The 15,019-nt window shown below is 63.9% G+C and overlaps 2 protein-coding genes across 2 annotated transcripts; one reads left to right on the top strand and one right to left on the bottom strand.

The window, feature by feature from the left end:
- Window positions 1-1,380: 1,380 nt before the first annotated feature.
- On the top strand, window positions 1,381-12,922 carry CHLRE_17g702600v5 (uncharacterized protein). Its single transcript, XM_043071942.1, has 20 exons — window positions 1,381-2,060; window positions 2,142-2,254; window positions 2,329-2,343; window positions 2,498-2,618; window positions 2,831-4,212; window positions 4,364-4,493; window positions 4,800-5,654; window positions 5,897-6,533; window positions 6,672-6,739; window positions 6,992-7,173; window positions 7,393-7,442; window positions 7,622-7,899; window positions 8,149-8,214; window positions 8,418-8,535; window positions 8,794-8,822; window positions 9,068-9,196; window positions 9,412-9,542; window positions 9,822-9,910; window positions 10,231-10,417; window positions 10,566-12,922. Exons 2-20 carry the CDS (start codon window positions 2,160-2,162, stop codon window positions 10,693-10,695), a joined length of 4,692 nt encoding a protein of 1,563 aa, XP_042914401.1. The 5' UTR covers window positions 1,381-2,060; window positions 2,142-2,159; the 3' UTR covers window positions 10,696-12,922.
- Window positions 12,923-13,021: 99 nt separating this feature from the next.
- On the bottom strand, window positions 13,022-14,962 carry CHLRE_17g702650v5 (uncharacterized protein). Its single transcript, XM_043071943.1, has one exon. The coding sequence runs from the start codon at window positions 14,835-14,837 to the stop codon at window positions 13,626-13,628; it is 1,212 nt and encodes a 403-aa protein (XP_042914402.1). The 5' UTR covers window positions 14,838-14,962; the 3' UTR covers window positions 13,022-13,625.
- Window positions 14,963-15,019: the final 57 nt, after the last annotated feature.

The raw sequence follows: 15,019 nt of genomic DNA on the forward strand, positions 1-15,019 counted from the left end.
CTCGCCTCCTCGGCCTTCCGCCAGCCAGCTGCTGCGCCCTTTGCTAGCTCGAGAGTTGCATAGTCCGGATACGGTGCCAAGCAGGTGGTGCCCCCGTATGCTGGCCACTGAGTCCCATAAATGCTCATTGCGCACCAAAGCGATCAATCCTAGCCGCCGACGGAGACGACCAGGTCCGTGTTATAACACTTGGTGATCAGCGTAGAGCTGGCTGCTGCTGCGGGGCCTAGGCAGGCTGACGCAGACTTACGGGGCTGTCAATGCTCCCGTTTGAGAGAGGCGGCGGAGAGGGGGACAGAGGCATGCATGGCTCATGGGTTGGGTGTGAGTTGACAAAGAGTGATAGTCATTCCGCTAGCTTGCGCTGGCGGCAACTCAACCAGCGAGCCAGGTCGCGGTTGAGTGCTGTAGACCCCCCGGCAAGGCCCATGCAGCCCGCCATGCAGGGGATGACGAGCCAACAGCAATACCGGCACGCGTGCACAGGTCACTAGTGGCACGCCCCGGTGCACTCGGGGGCCTAGGTAGTTGCGCCGTGCGGCACACACGATATTACCCGACAGCCTCGAGGACACTGACGACAGGCGTACGGCGTAAGTATCGGTACGAGCAGCTCATGCATGGAAGCAGACGGATGGAAGCAGACCGCTCAAGCGCTCATGCGGTAAGTGGGGACTTAGGTGACTCAGGGGCGCCTCCGACAGGGGACCAAGTGCTAGACCCCATGCCCCGAATCCCCGGGGACCCCCTTACTTGAGGGGACGACCGACCCCCCTACGGACGAAACCTTTTCGTTTAGGGGCTGAAACCCCTCCATTTCATACAAAAGTGGTGTCAATCGACTCCCCTTGACGAGCACTATCACTCCGTGCCATCAGCGGTCCTGTTCTGCGACTTCGGTCACAGGCGGGATCCTATCCATGGAAATCCCCTCGACCCAGCCCACCCCGCGCTCAACTATCTGCCGCGTGACGAATGGACTATGTGCATCGGCAGCCTTGGTGGACGTGAATTCATGCGCACCAGCGCTTCAGAGGCCAGCCGTGTCATGTGTCGACTGTGGGGACATGTCCCGACATGTCCACGCCCGGACGCGCAATTAAGCTATCCCACGCTCTGTTTGTGCTTATTACGTCATAACGTGCATGTACGAGCCTGCGTTTGGGCCCTAGTTCTGCTTGTGGGGCGCTTCCCGAAATCCGCCAGGATAAACTCATGAAACCCGACGGACCCCCAGGGACGAGGACCGACCCCCCAGCAGCTTTGGCGGCCCAAACTAACGTACGTGCGTAATGCCCTCCCAAAGCTCTGTAATTTTGAGCATGGGGTAAGGACCTAAGCTTTCTACCCCCCCCCTGCCTCCGGCGTGACTAATAAGAACTCTGCAAGCTGCGGCAGCACGGGGGCACGGGAAAGCAAGCGCACATGGGCCTCAGAGTGCCCCAAATAGGCAAGGCGCACTCAACAGCAACTGTGCGCGCAGGAGCAGCGACATAAGGTTACCTAGGTCCCGTCCTAAGATAAACAAGCTGTCGAAAAGGGCCGAAACCTGCTGTACTGGGCTTGAACCTCCGTACTTCCTGCGGGCAATCGAAAGATGGAGCAAGCTGCAGCACCTGAAGAAAATGGATGCATATATCCATACGTGAAGCTGCGGCGGTGGCAACCGCGTACCGCAAATCGCATCATTCAATTTCAGTCGACCTATTCCATCGAGTAACTGCATTATTTAGTTTGCTACGCTTGTTGCGTATCAACTACAGCCTAGTAAACATGCCGTTCCACGGGCAACAAGCTACTGAGCGATATTGACTTTCTGACTACGTTTTTGCCGGTGGAACGAGGAAATGGTGTTCGCGTGTTGCTTTGGTGGGGCACTGCAATCAGCTTCTCCAACTGCAAGCCATAAGAACCAGTCTGGAGCAAGTGCCGGCGATGGCGCAGCGCAGCCAACGGAATCACAGGCGCCTGGTGGACCTGCGGTGGTGGCTGAGCCCCAGGACAAAGCGAAATTGTTGGGGCCTTCACAAAAGCCCGTTCAGCTTGCAAGTGAATTGCGAGTAAGTGTGCAAGTTGTCTCTTTCATCCGGTGTGCGGCCTCGCATTTTAGTCTGAGCGGGAAGCAATAATTGCCTCTGCAGGCAAATGTCAACGCGGCAATGGAGGGTCTGGCCAAAGTGGCGTCACCGTTTTGGAGTGAACGTATCAACACCTCGTTGAGAGCGATTGAGACCGCACTGGGGCTGTCAGCAGGGTGAGTAGCGCGCTGTGAGACGTTGTGTCGCGTAGTCAATCACTCACCAGCATATGTTGCCACGCTGCCCCCAGGTTGGCGGTGTTCAGGTGAGGACTGTTGCGGGTGGCACGCTTTAGGTCGGGGCTTTCAGGGTTGCCTTGTGTACTCACCTGCGGACGCCTGACTCTGGGCGCTGGAAAACACATAACATCCCTTTTAACATTTTCAACGCTGCGGACAACCTTCCTTTCCTCGCTCCAGCGGGAGGGGAGTTTCATTAGGTTGGGTTATGACACGTGACCCCTCCGGGCAAGCTGACCAGTGGCCTTCGCCGGCAACACGGTGGCTCTCAGTCGTTCACGAGCAGCTGCTGACTGTCAAGGTAAGCACGAACGCTTACGTGGTCGACAAGCAAAAAAGCTGTGCGTGATGAGCGTGTGCGTGTGCACAGTACGGTAGGTTTGACTGTACCGGGCTGGACTGGCCCCCAGGTGCACGCCGTGTCATGTTGTCACGCATACTAGCTCCCTGCCTTCGTCACGCCGCAACACAAGCCTCTTCTTCCCCACGGTTTTCCACTCCAACCGACCACAGCGCAAATCGGATTTTATTGTGGTGGTGGAGACCGACGGCGCCGGCGACGCCGCCGTCTCATCTGGCGCTCCCAACGACGGCACCGCCGATGCCGTTAGCTCTTTCGCCACGCCGCCGTTCTTTTTGAGCGCCCGCGCGCGGCCGGCGCCGTTCGATTTGGGTTCGCACTGCTTTCTTGCGCTCCCCATCTATGACCGGGTGGAGAGGCTGGCTGCTGCGCTACTGCTGCGCTGGCCGGCGCCGCCCGGCGCTGGCACGGGCGTCGTCTCGGCGGTTGGCGCGACTTCGCTGACACCCCAACCGTATGGTGTAAAGGGCCTTAATCAGGGGGAGGCAGGAAGTGGGTCGGTGGCGCACCAGGTCCCCGGCCACGCGGCGGCGGTGGCGGCTGATGGCGACGAGGCTGCCACGACCGCCAACACCAGCGCCACCGTGCCTCCTCCGACCATGGTAGTCTCGGCCGTGGGGCTGGACGTCGATGCCCGCACGTTCAGCAGCGGCGGCATGCCGGACACCACCACCAACACCAACACCAACACCACTACCAACACCAGCACCACCGGCGGCGGCGGCGGCGGCGCTAGCTCCCAGCTGGCGCTGCACGTGCACGCCGCCCGCCCCGGCGGCGGCGGTGGCGCAGCCGCCACCGCCAGCGGCGCAGCCGCCGGCGCCGGCCGTTGGGTGTGCGCGGGGTACCTTGCGGAGCTGCACCGCCTGGCGCAGTTCCTGGGGTACGGGTTGTTCGCGGACCCCTTCCACACCGAGTTCCTGGCGCGGGTGGCGGGCCACCTGGCGGCGGTGGCCACGGCGCCCTGCCTGCACGACGGCGTCCTAGCGCTGCTGGATGCCTTGCCCGACGTGCTGGCGTTCCGCCTGTCGCTGACGGCGCAGCCCATGCTGGTCGCGACCAGCCTCAACGCCGCCGCCGCTGCCGCCGCCGCCGCCGCAGGCATAGGAACGGGCACGGCGTCCAACGGGCCGTCGGTGGCCTTCGTGCGGCGGCGGGGCGAAGTCGCGGCGGCGGGCGCGGGGCATGGGAGCAGCCTAGCGGGGTTCGTGGGCGCGGCGCGGGGCATGGCGAGCGGCGGCGTGGGGTTTGTGGACGAGGCGAACGGCGGCACGGGCACGCCACGTCATACGTCGCGTGTGACCACCCCGTCCCGGAGTAACGGGCCGCTGCGGATGCTGGGTGCTGGAGGCGGTGGCGGCGGGTCCATGGGTGCCGGTTCTCTCGGCGTAATGGAGGCGGAGGGCGGCGCAATGGCTTCTGGCAGTGGTGCATTCCCGACTGCTGGGGTGATGCCCATCAACGGCCCGCAGTCGCTTGTGCGCGCGGTGCGGCTGCCGCTGGGGGGCACGCTGCTCAACCACACGCTGTGCAAGTGAGTCATGCAAAGCATCTTCGAGTTGTGTTGAGAGCTGTCAGGACATTTTAATGTTGGCTCCCGCGTCTGCCTGCTACGCATTGCAACTGTGTACAGTTTGATAAAGCGAATCTCTGTTCACTCGCTCGTGCAACTCACTTGCTCGCAGGGCGCCGAGCCCAACGCATATCACAGCACCGCCGGGGGGCAGCACGCTGCCGCCGCGCTCGCTGCTGACGTCGGGCGGCTCTGGCGGCTTCGCTGCCCCCAACAAGAACTGCCTCACCTACCTTGCAATGGTGAGCTACGTCGGGGGCGGCGGGCCAGAAGGGCTGATCTGGGTTGACCTGGTGTGGGTTGACCTGGCGTGGGTTGACCTGATCGGGGTTGACTTGATCGGGGTTGACCTGGTAGACCTTTTGCACCTTGCCTGCTACCACCCCTTGACACCACACGCCTGTGTGTTCCCCCGTGTGTTAAAGAGCACAAGGAAAACATTACGCGTAGGACAGTGTATGCGATGCAGAATTACGGCCGCGGTATACCTTCAGAGTATACTTACCGTGTGTGTGTTTAATATGCCTGTGCGTGCGTGCGCACCCCAGGACCCGAGCATCGCCCGGGACCTTGCGGACCCCACAGAAGCACCCGACATGCGGCAGCAACAGCTGCAGCTGCAGCAGCCACAGCCGCAGCAGGCGCCATCAGCATCGGCGGCGCCGCCGCCGCGGCAGCGGCGCGCTCGTCCCACGGTCGTGGCACTGGCTGACGCCAGTTCCCATGTGTTGGACGAGCAGCACACGCAGCGCGACGTGATACTGGCGGGCGGGCAGCTAGGTCCCGGCAGCAGTGCCGGAACGCTGCTGGTGTGCGTGGAAGGCGCGCTGCCGCCGGGCGCGCCGCCCGCGATGGTACTGGTGCCGTCAGGCACCACCGGTGACCTGGCTTGCGGCGGCACGGGCGCCGGCTGCGGCCAGATCATGTGGAGCCATTCCAACATCTGCGACACCATCACCAGCCAGGCATTCCTGAGTGCCGCCACCGCCACCGCCACGCCCAAAGGCTCTCTGGAGCTGCCTGAGCCCGGCAGCTCGCGTTGGCAGCCGCGCACCGGCGTCGGCATCACCAGTGGCGAAGGCGGCGTGGCGGCGGCGGCCGCCGCGGCCGCCGCCGCCAGCGGCACGATGGGCGGCAGTGCGCCCAACGTGGCCATGGCTTGCGACCGCACCGTGGGCAGCATCCTATCGGAAGCAGGCGGCGGCGCCAGCAGCCGCGCTGCGGGCGGCGTGGCGAGGCTAATGACGTCTGTGCTGGGCTCAGGGCCGGGGCAGGGCCTGGCGGCGGTACCGGCGCTGCTGGCGCCGGCGCCGGTGCAGTTGGCGATGTACCTGGTGTTTCCTGAGGTGCTGTCGTGGGCGTCCATTGATGCCGTACACATCGAGCTGCAGTCACTCATGCCGGTGGGTAGCGGGGTGCGGGCTTTGCGGGCGTGGCTGGGCATGCGCAAGGGAAACGTGATGGGTTGTGTTTACAGGAGAAATGGAAACGACCGCATCTGCATGTGTATGTGAAAGCTCCTTTCCGTGGACTTGGCTACATGCCCAAACCCCACCGTCCACACACGGCATCACACCCCACAATGAGCCCCAACTGCCTTGTGCTCTGTACCACACCCAAAGCAACCCAACGCCCGCGCCCACAGCTGATGTTTGTATCACTGCGCTGCGCCATGACGGAAGCGGAGCGCGGCGGCGACGGCGCAGTCGCAGCCGACTGGCTACAACTCTACGACCAACTCACAGGCGGCCGCGCCGCCGCCGCCACCGCGCCCATCATGCTGACGGTGCCCGCCCGCCGCGGCAGCAGCGGGCCCGGCGGCGGCAGCAGCCACGTTGCCAGCAGCGGCGGCTACCGGGGCCTTGGCGCCGCTAACCTCAGCAGCGGCCTAGGCGGCGGCGACGGCAGCAGCGGCGTTGGAGACAGCGACCCCCGGCGTGGCGCCATGCGTGCGGAGCTGCTTGCGAAGAAGCAGTCGGGTAGCGCAGCGTTGGCGGCGTTGCAGCGCCGGGCGGGTCAAGGCGCCGCTGCGGCGGCGGCTGGGGCGGGCGCATCCGGGTCCCGACGGCGCGAGTCCATGGCATCGGCTCTGGGGCTCGCGTCCCCCACCTCGGCGGCGGCGGCGGCGGTGGCGGCGGCAGCCGGAGTCGGAGGTGGGGGCGGGGCGGCGGTCAGCGGCGGCGCGACGGATGCTGTCCTGCCGCCGCTGTCGCCCGGTGTGGACACAGCCATGGACGCTGCGATCGAGGCGGCGGCGAAGGATATGTCAAGCAACATGTCAGGTGTGTGTCACTCCTGTTTGTGCTTGTGTTTGCGTGTTTGTGTTTCTCAAAGGGTAACAGCACGAGTGCGCAACCGACCATGCGTTGGGCCTTGCCAGACTACTGATTTGTGGATGTCTATCGAACACATGTGCACAGGCGCCGGGCCGGGGCGGCTGCTGGCCCTCAGCGCCTTAGCCCGCCAGACGGGCGTGGGCTTGGCACAGGTATGGTCTGGTCTGGTGGCAGATAGACACGGATTGAAGCTCGTGCCTTCCTCAACCTGACCTGCACCATGACGGTTTCAAGTGTATCGACCTAACCAGGCCGGATAGAACCTGACATCAGACAGTGCTGCCATGAGTCGTGCCCTGTAAAACACACACGCACACGCTCCCCGCACTTCCCACTCATGATTTCGCGACTCCGTCCTCCACGTAAACGTCTAACCTCCCCACACGCACAACCCTACCCCGCAGCCTCTGATGTCCACGGGCCACTCCTTTCTCATGAACACGGCCCCCTCGCTCGTGCTGGAGGACCCAAGCAGCCTGGCGGCGGAGGCGGCCGCCAGCACCGAGCAGCTGGTCACCACCATGCGCGCGCGCCTGCTGCCGGCGCTCAGCGCACACCAGGAGTTCACGCCGGAGGGAGCCAACAAGTGCGTGTGCTGGGTGTGTGGGGCGGGGGGCGTGTGAGCGTGTGGGGTGCGGGTGGAGGGAGGCGGGCTGATGACTGCGGGGTGGAGGGAGGCGGGCCACTGCCGTGTACACGGTGAAGGCGTAGGTGCTTGGGGCGTCCCCCAGGGCTTCATTTCGTCTCCGCCGCACCGCGGCTGTGCTGTCTGTCTGACTCTGCTCCCACGTTGCCTCTGACCCAGGATGGCGTTCACCCAGGACCTCGCTTCCGTGGAGCTGGTGGAGATCCTAGGTGCGCGCGTGTGTGTGCGTGTGTGTGTATGTGTGTGTATGTGTGTGTGCATGTGTGTGTGTGTGTGCGCGTGTGTGTGCATGTGTGTGTGCGTGTGCGTAAACCCAGCCCATGTGCAAGCGCCGTATGGGGCCTCTGCAGTACGGCTTCTACAGACTCCGTTCCACCCCACCTCGCAGGCCACGGCGGGCAGGGTGTGGTGTTCCACGGAACCATGCACGGACTGGAGGTGGCGGTCAAGGTGCTGGAGCAGAAGAAACCGCCACCCAAGCCGCAGCGCTCACAGCCGCCGCCCACGCCGTCGCAGCTGGCTCGCGGCGCCTCGCTGGATGATGGGGACTCCACAGCACGAGGGGGCCAGAACGGCGCTGGGAGCGGCGCCGGCGTGGGCAGCGGCAACGGCGAGGGCGATGAGGATGCGGTGATTGACCGGGTGGACGAGGAGCAGATCCGCACGGTAGGCGTGGGCCTGGGTGGGTGTGGTGGGGGTGGTGGGGGTGGTGGGGGCGGGCCTGGGTAGTGCATGCGTGCTGTGGAGCGGGGAAGTTATTGTGGACCACATGCCTGGCAGTAACCGCGCCTGCATGTGTGTGTGTGTGTGTGTGTGCGCGATGCGCAAGACGTGCCGGCATGTTTCCCCCACCTCCCTCGCCCCCCCCCCCTTCCCCCCCCCCCCCCGCTGCACCTCCCGCTGCTGCCCCCGCAGACCAAGCGCAGTGCCATGGAAATGGCTGTGGCGTCCCTGCTGGGCGGCCACCCGCACATCGTGCAGGTGCGTGTGGGGGCGCGCGGGCGTGCGGGCTCTCCTGTGCCCAACCCTCTTCCCAGCCCCGGTGTTACTTGATTTAACCCATACCATGCCCATACCGATACCCAGCCCGCCTCCCTGCCTCCCTCCCACCCCTCCTCCCAACCCTCCCACTCCCACCTTCCTCCCACTCAACCCACCCTGCCACCCTCCCTGCCACCCCGCAGGTGTACGCGGTGTTTTCCAACGTGGCGGTCATCCGGCACAAGGACGCACGCGGCGCCGCGGCCAAGCAGCTGCGGCTGTGCACCGTGGACGACCCCATCCTGGGCGGCATCACGCCGGGTGGGTGTGTGGGTGGTGGGGTGGGGTTGCAGATAGGAGCCCAGACTGAACCAAACCTGAATGCAAAAGAGCAGCAGGGCAGGAGCTGCTGCCCTGGTGGCCCTGGCGTAGCTTTGCTAGGCGTGGCAGATGTTCTCATATGCTGACTGGGTGCGGCTTGGAAAGCCTCAAACGGCTAGTTGTCGCTGTGCTAATTGTGCGCCCCTACCCCTCACCCTGCCCCTCACCCTGCCCCTGCCCCGGCTGCCTGCCCCGCAGACCCCATCAACCAAGTGCTGTGCCTGGAGGTGAGCGGGGAGGGGCGGTGTCACCGGGGGTCGGCGCCCCACACGCCGTCACACATAGCGGCAAGATTGCAGTCCGGCGCGTTCCGGCGCCACTGCACTGAAGCCCCCTCCTCTCCCGCCTCTGATTCCCCCCCCCCCCCCCCACACACACACCTGCTGTCTACTTCGCTACACTTCTCTGTACCAATCCTTGCAACCCCCCCGTGCCCTCCTCCCCCGCCTCTGATTCTTCCCCCTGTGCGCAGTTCTGTGACGGGGGCTCGCTGCGCGATGCGGCTCGGGCGGGCGCCTTCCGCCAGGCAGGCGCCGCCGAGGTGCCTGACGCCGGCGCCCTGTGGCCGGTGCTGGTGCCGCTGTACACCAGCCTCCTGGAGGTGGGGGTGAGGGTTGGAGGCGGGTGGGTGCGTGGATGTGGGTGGCTGGGTGCGTGTCTGGGTGGATGTTTGGGAGGGCCCATCGCTGCAAGAAGGGTTGCCAGCTGTCAGTGTGGATGTTTCGCCGTGTGTGTGTGTGTGTGTGTGTGTGTGTGTGTATATAAGTGTTTGTGTGTGTGTGACGCACGCCCGTGTGTGTACGGCGCGCCCCCCAGGTGGCGCTGGCGCTGCGGCACCTGCACTCCAAGCGCCTGGTGCACTGCGACGTCAAGGCCGCCAACGTGCTGCTCAAGAGCAGTGTGCGGGACAGGCGCGGGTGGAGCTGCAAGCTGTCGGACTTTGGCTGGTGCGTGCGTGCGTGCGGAGGGCCGATGGGGCCACACATGGTGTACCGTCTGTTAGATGATACCCCTCCGGCGCGGGGCACGCTGGGGAAGCTACCTTCTTTGTCGAAACCGATGGCACATTGACACACCCGGCGCCCTGGAGAATACGCAACAAATGCCGGATGATTCACATTCTGCCTCCTGTCTCCTGGCGCCTGTTCTGCGAGTGTTGTGTGCACTGACGTGTGTGCGCGTGTGTGTGTCTCTGTGCGTGTGTGTGCCCACCGCCTGCCCCGCAGCGTGCGGCTGATGAACGAGGAGGGACCGGACGGCCAGTCCGGCTTCCGCATGGCGCACCCGCACGGCACGGTGGCATTCATGGCACCAGGTGGGTGCGGCGCAACCGCAATCGTGCGGGCGTGCCTGCAGGCGGGCGAAGGGGTGCGTGGGCGTGCCTGCAGATGGCTCTACCAGACCAGACCAGGCGCGCGTGCAACTAAACCAGCGCAAAAACCTTCGCACCGTGCCCATTCCCATCCCTCGTGTGTGGCCCCAATGTGACGCTGCCTCCCGTTGCATCCACCCTCCCACCCTCCCTCCCTCCCTTGGGACTTTTTCCTTGGGCCCGGGCACATAACCCTCCCTCCCTGCCCTCTCCCCCTTCCTCCCTGCCCTCCCTCCCTCCCTCCCCCGTGCCCCACTGCACAGAGTGTTTCATTGGCGCACGTGTGCTGCAGACGTCGGCGGTGGACGTGTACGCCTTCGGCATCATGATGTACGAGCTGATGATGCTGCGCACGCCGTACAAGGAGATGGACCAGCGCGACGTGCCGCACGCCGTGGTGCGCCGCCGCCTGAGGCCGGACTTCCACCCCATGGCGCCGCCCGCCTACTGGTGAGAGAGCCCGTGGGGGTGAGGGAGGGCGGGAGGGGGGGAAACAGATGGCCGTGACACGTGCTGTACGGCGTGTGGTGTTCGGGGGAACCGCCGCTCTACCCGCTCTGGTCCAATGCCCGCCCTGCCCCTGTGTGTTTTCCCGTAGTAACCTGGCGGCCCGGTGCTGGACTGCCGACCCGCGGCAGCGGCCCACCGCCACACAGCTCGTGAGTGAGCTACAGTTCCTCCTTAATGAGGCAACGCAGCTTCAGGGCAGCTACACCGCCGCGCCCTAGCCGGGGTCAGCTGTGGCGTTTCCACAGCAGCAGGGTCGGCAACGGCAGCAGCAGGAGCGGGGTGCACCAGTAGCAGTTTTGTCAGCAGCAGCAGCAACAGCAGTAGCTCAGTAGCTGCAGGAGCAGCTGGAGCAAGGGAGGAGAGCACGGCAAGGCCGGGGCTTTTGCACGGCATATAGCCGGGGCTTTTGCGCATGGGCGGAGGCTGCATGCCCATGGGTCAGGGGGGGAGGCTGCTACTGTTCATCTTAAGGCATGGTCGAACTTGAGTCGAACTGAAAACCTGGGAATCCTGTTACGACACAATATGTTGTCACGGCACAGTCCATATTGTGCATCTGCCCCCAACGGCACCTGTTCCATCAACACAAAACGTATGTTTTACCCAAGGCAGCGCATCGCTGTTCCAGGAATGAGGGATGGGCTTTGCAGGAGGCCGGGGGACGAATGACGGTGACAGGCAATTGTGCATTGCGCTGGACACCGCAACACGCAACATGAAGGTGGTGATAGGGTTTAGCAGCGACAGCGGCCGCCTGTGCGCCATCGGCTTTAACAAAATGGAGGCGTATGTTTCGATGGTGTTTGTTTTGAGGACACCCGGCGCTGCACGTGTAGTGAAATGGATTTGTACCGCGCCAGGTGGGGTGTGTGCAGCCCAGTGGGGACCGCGCAGTGCGTGTTGGCGCGCTCACTCAAGCGCTTTACCTGTGATAGCGCAATGCTAGTTCAGGATTGTTGAGTTGCTGGCGGCTGGTTAACGGATGCCACGGATGCCAAACTCACAGGCATCACGTGCGGATGTGGATGCGGCTAAACACACACCGTGGGCGTGTGTGCGCCGTGCATGCACTATCGCGGGCGCACTCGTAGTGCGACATGGCAGGCACTGCGTTGTGGGCCGGTGTGCGGGTGGGCTGGTTTCACCAGGTTGGCGGCAAAAACATGAGACGCCATAAGGAATGGGTGTTGTCATTTTCAATTTCGGCATTTGCGTGCGCCCCACACGTGCCTTTGCGTACTCGAGGGGTATTGATGATGAGCGGTTGGGTGTTGTATAGCTGGGAGGCGGACCTGTTGCGGTGAATGTGGGGGCGGCCGGGCTGGTCTTGAAGGCCCTGCAGGTGCTTGGGAAGGCCGCTACGCACTGTCATGGGGGGCCTTGCTGTTATCTTGGCGAGCCGCGTGCCTTCACCTGTCTCCACATTGATTTGCTGCATATTGTTCACTTGGTTGGGCGGCATGGAGCATAGAGCTTCTGCTGGCGTGCTGAGGGAACAGTCTGCCCTGTAGACCTTACGTGGCCATACGGCACGTATTGAGCTGCATTTGCATCGCAACATGTGGCACATTCCATTGAGAACAGTTCAAGCAAGGTGAGCAGCTCACGCGGTGTGTGAGGACCGGCTTGCTGGTAGCTGTGCCGTACGATGTGGCCACGTGGGTGGCAGTGTGGCACGCGGTGGTAGCGCCGCAGGCCAGCTGCGTGGAGTAGAAGTGCAGGGGAGGTGCAAGCTCCGGTCGATTGGTTCAGGGGTGATATCGTGGGGAGGTATCGACACTGGTACGTGGTAGTGGTACTGTTCGCAGTGAACTGAAGGCGGTGACTGCGGCAATGCGGCATGCACATGTCGGCAAGCGCATCGTATGGACGCGTGGCGGGGGTGCAGCCTTGGGTGCAGCATCAAATGAGTGCTCGCCTGCAAGGCTGCAACAAATGACATCAGGTCTCAACCGGTAGGCGGTGGCAGATTGCATTGGTTACAAGAGGGACTTGCTGACGCGAGTCGCGAGCGACATCTGCTCTGGACCTCAGGGACGTGCCACCTGCGACGTCGACGGCAGTGCGGGGATACGGCCTATATGACGAACAGGCCATAAACCATACGGCCACACGAAACCATACTGCACGCAGCTGCACGCCAACACAAGCTCGGTTGTGATGGGCGTGGCCGGTCCCGCCTGCAGTAGTCCGATTGTTGATGAGTAATGATGATACTGCAGAGCCATGCACAACGCATGGCATGTCCCACGCCAGACAGGCCACACCAGGCGCAAGCTTGCCATTGGGAATGGTGGGGCCTGGTCACCTGCCACATTTATGGTACCGGTACTCTCGCAGCCACATCGGCAGCTGGCTGGAGGCTGCTGGAGCAAGTTGAAGGCCGTGAAAGCTGTTGATTCTGTTCTGCTGCAGACCTGCCATCCAACTAAAACCCGCGGACCTTGATGGCTTCATATCTGCAGCCCCTGATACCGCAGGAATGCAGGATGTGCATGCCGTTGCAACCCCGCCCCGAGACACACAGCTGGAATGTATTGTCGTCATCATGTCATCCTTTACATTCAAAAACGGTGGGCGCCGTTGCCGACACCTCTCCCCATCCCCCAGTCCGCCCAAGCCGGCGCAGCCCATAATAATTGCTGGCGACTTGTGCCCGACCATTCCTCCTCACAATGCAGCTTTCCAGCGAGTGCTGCTGGAACTCAGACAGTTATCTGTGTTGTTAAGCTGGATAGCCCTCACCGCCTGCCGGCGGCTTTTGCCCTTCGTACACGGCAGTGTGCTGCCGCTGCCCCATACAGCACTGGGCTCGATCAGTCGCCCCGCGGGATCAGCAGCCTGTCTCTCCATCTTCGTGCAACGCCATCGCCCACCGCAACTGTTCGCATGACTTGCAGAGACAGCGCCAAACAGCCGGCTGCAACCCTGCTCTGCCTTAGCACGCCCACACGCAACCGACCTCAACGGACACACTAGCAGGGGTCGTACTCATGTCTTGGGTTTGGCATCCACGCCCACCAACTGCCGGAGCTGCATCCGTACCGCCGCTTAGCGCCTCCCTACACTCAATCCATGCCGTCCGTCCCGTCCAAGCCCCTGCCCCCGCCTCCTCCTGTACGCTCCAAGCAACCCCTTATCAACTCACTCACGCCCGCTTGGCCTGAGTCTGCGCTGCCGCCTTCTTCTTCAGCTCAGGCAGGCCCTTCGCCTTCCGGTCCGCCTCTGAAAGGTCGCGGTAGCGCTGCTGCTGCTCCGCCGGCATCGCCTTCCACAACTGCCCCATCTTGGCAGCCACCTGCTTCGCGTTGAGGTCCGGGTGCGCGGCGCGCGTGGCGCTGTAGGACTCCTTGAAGAACAAGATGTAGGGCGTGAGGGCCGCCTTGGCGCTGTTCTCCGCCTTGGCCTGGGCGCGCGCCTCCGCCACCTTCGCCTTCAGCGCCGCCGAGCGCGCCTCGTACGGCGCCTTCTCCGCCTCCGGCAGCACCTTGAAGCGCTCCGCCAGCACCTTGAACGCGAGCGCCTGGCGCTGCATGCCGCTGGCGGCGCCGGCGGGCAGGGCGTCGCGCACCGCCTTGGAGTGGTCTTGCAGGTACAGGCCGAAGGCCGATGGCGCCTTCTTGATGCGTGCCGCCTCCTTCTCCTTGGCCCTGGCCTTTGCCGCGGCCAGCTTTTCCCGCTGCTTCTGCTTCCTGAGCGCTTCGCGCTCGCGCCGCCTGATCCGCGCGAGCTTGGCGCGCTCCCGCTTCATGGCCAGGGCCTTGGCGGCACGCGCGCGTGCGCGCTGCGCTGTCGCGCGCACTCGCAGCCGGGCCTTGACCTCCGCGGCCTTCGCGGCCTTGCGGCCGGCGGCGGAGATGGAATTGCGGACGGGCTTCTTGCGTTTGGCCGCGGCGGTGGTGGTCGACTTGCGCGCCGGGGCTTTGGCGGGTCTGGTCCGCACGCGGCCCTTGGTTGCGGCTGCTGCTGTCGATTTGGGCTTGGGCTTAGGCTTGCTGCTTGCCGCCGTTTTCGGCGCGCTCTTCTTCTTCTTCTTTGCCGGTGCGGCCTTCTTTACGGCGGCCGCGGCAGCCGCTGCGGCTGCGTTGCGCCGCTGGCTTACAAAGAGGCTGAGGATGGTGGAGGCGTCCGGGGTTACGCGGACCTGGGGCGCCAGTCCCAAGCCCAGAGGTGGCGCCGCTAGCAAGTTGCTATTTCTATATGACCATGCTGGTGATTGCGAGGTCGCCACTGAAGGGGCTGGCCGTGACAGCTCGCTCAGGCTGCTCGCAGCACGAAGCGTCGTCGCCAAGCCCGAGGTGCAGCGGCCCTGCAGAGATGCCAGGCTCTGCAGGCTGCGGCTGCAAAGCTGGCGCAACATCTTATCTAGCCCGCGCGTGCCACAAGGTCAAACCGGCATTCCGTGTTTGAAGCGACACTGTCTGTAGATTGGGCAGCCGCCCCGTGCTTCGCAATGTTGAAAGTTGTTTTGTCTAGCTAAACAGCACCGACGCAGAGGCAAGAGGAATTGGCAGCAGCGGGCGGGCGAAAGCCCAATCATCG

The sequence above is a fragment of the Chlamydomonas reinhardtii genome, chromosome 17 (assembly GCF_000002595.2).
Source record: "Chlamydomonas reinhardtii strain CC-503 cw92 mt+ chromosome 17, whole genome shotgun sequence".
NCBI classification, from domain to species: Eukaryota; Viridiplantae; Chlorophyta; class Chlorophyceae; order Chlamydomonadales; family Chlamydomonadaceae; genus Chlamydomonas; species Chlamydomonas reinhardtii.

Coding starts and splice junctions, on each gene's coding strand:
- CHLRE_17g702600v5 (XM_043071942.1), top strand. CDS start 2,160: ATGGAGGGTCTGGCCAAAGTGGCGTCACCGTTTTGGAGTGAACGTATC. Junction 4,213..4,363: donor CTCAACCACACGCTGTGCAA/GTGAGTCATGCA, acceptor ACTTGCTCGCAG/GGCGCCGAGCCCAACGCATA. Junction 7,900..8,148: donor ACGAGGAGCAGATCCGCACG/GTAGGCGTGGGC, acceptor CTGCCCCCGCAG/ACCAAGCGCAGTGCCATGGA.
- CHLRE_17g702650v5 (XM_043071943.1), bottom strand. CDS start 14,837: ATGTTGCGCCAGCTTTGCAGCCGCAGCCTGCAGAGCCTGGCATCTCTG.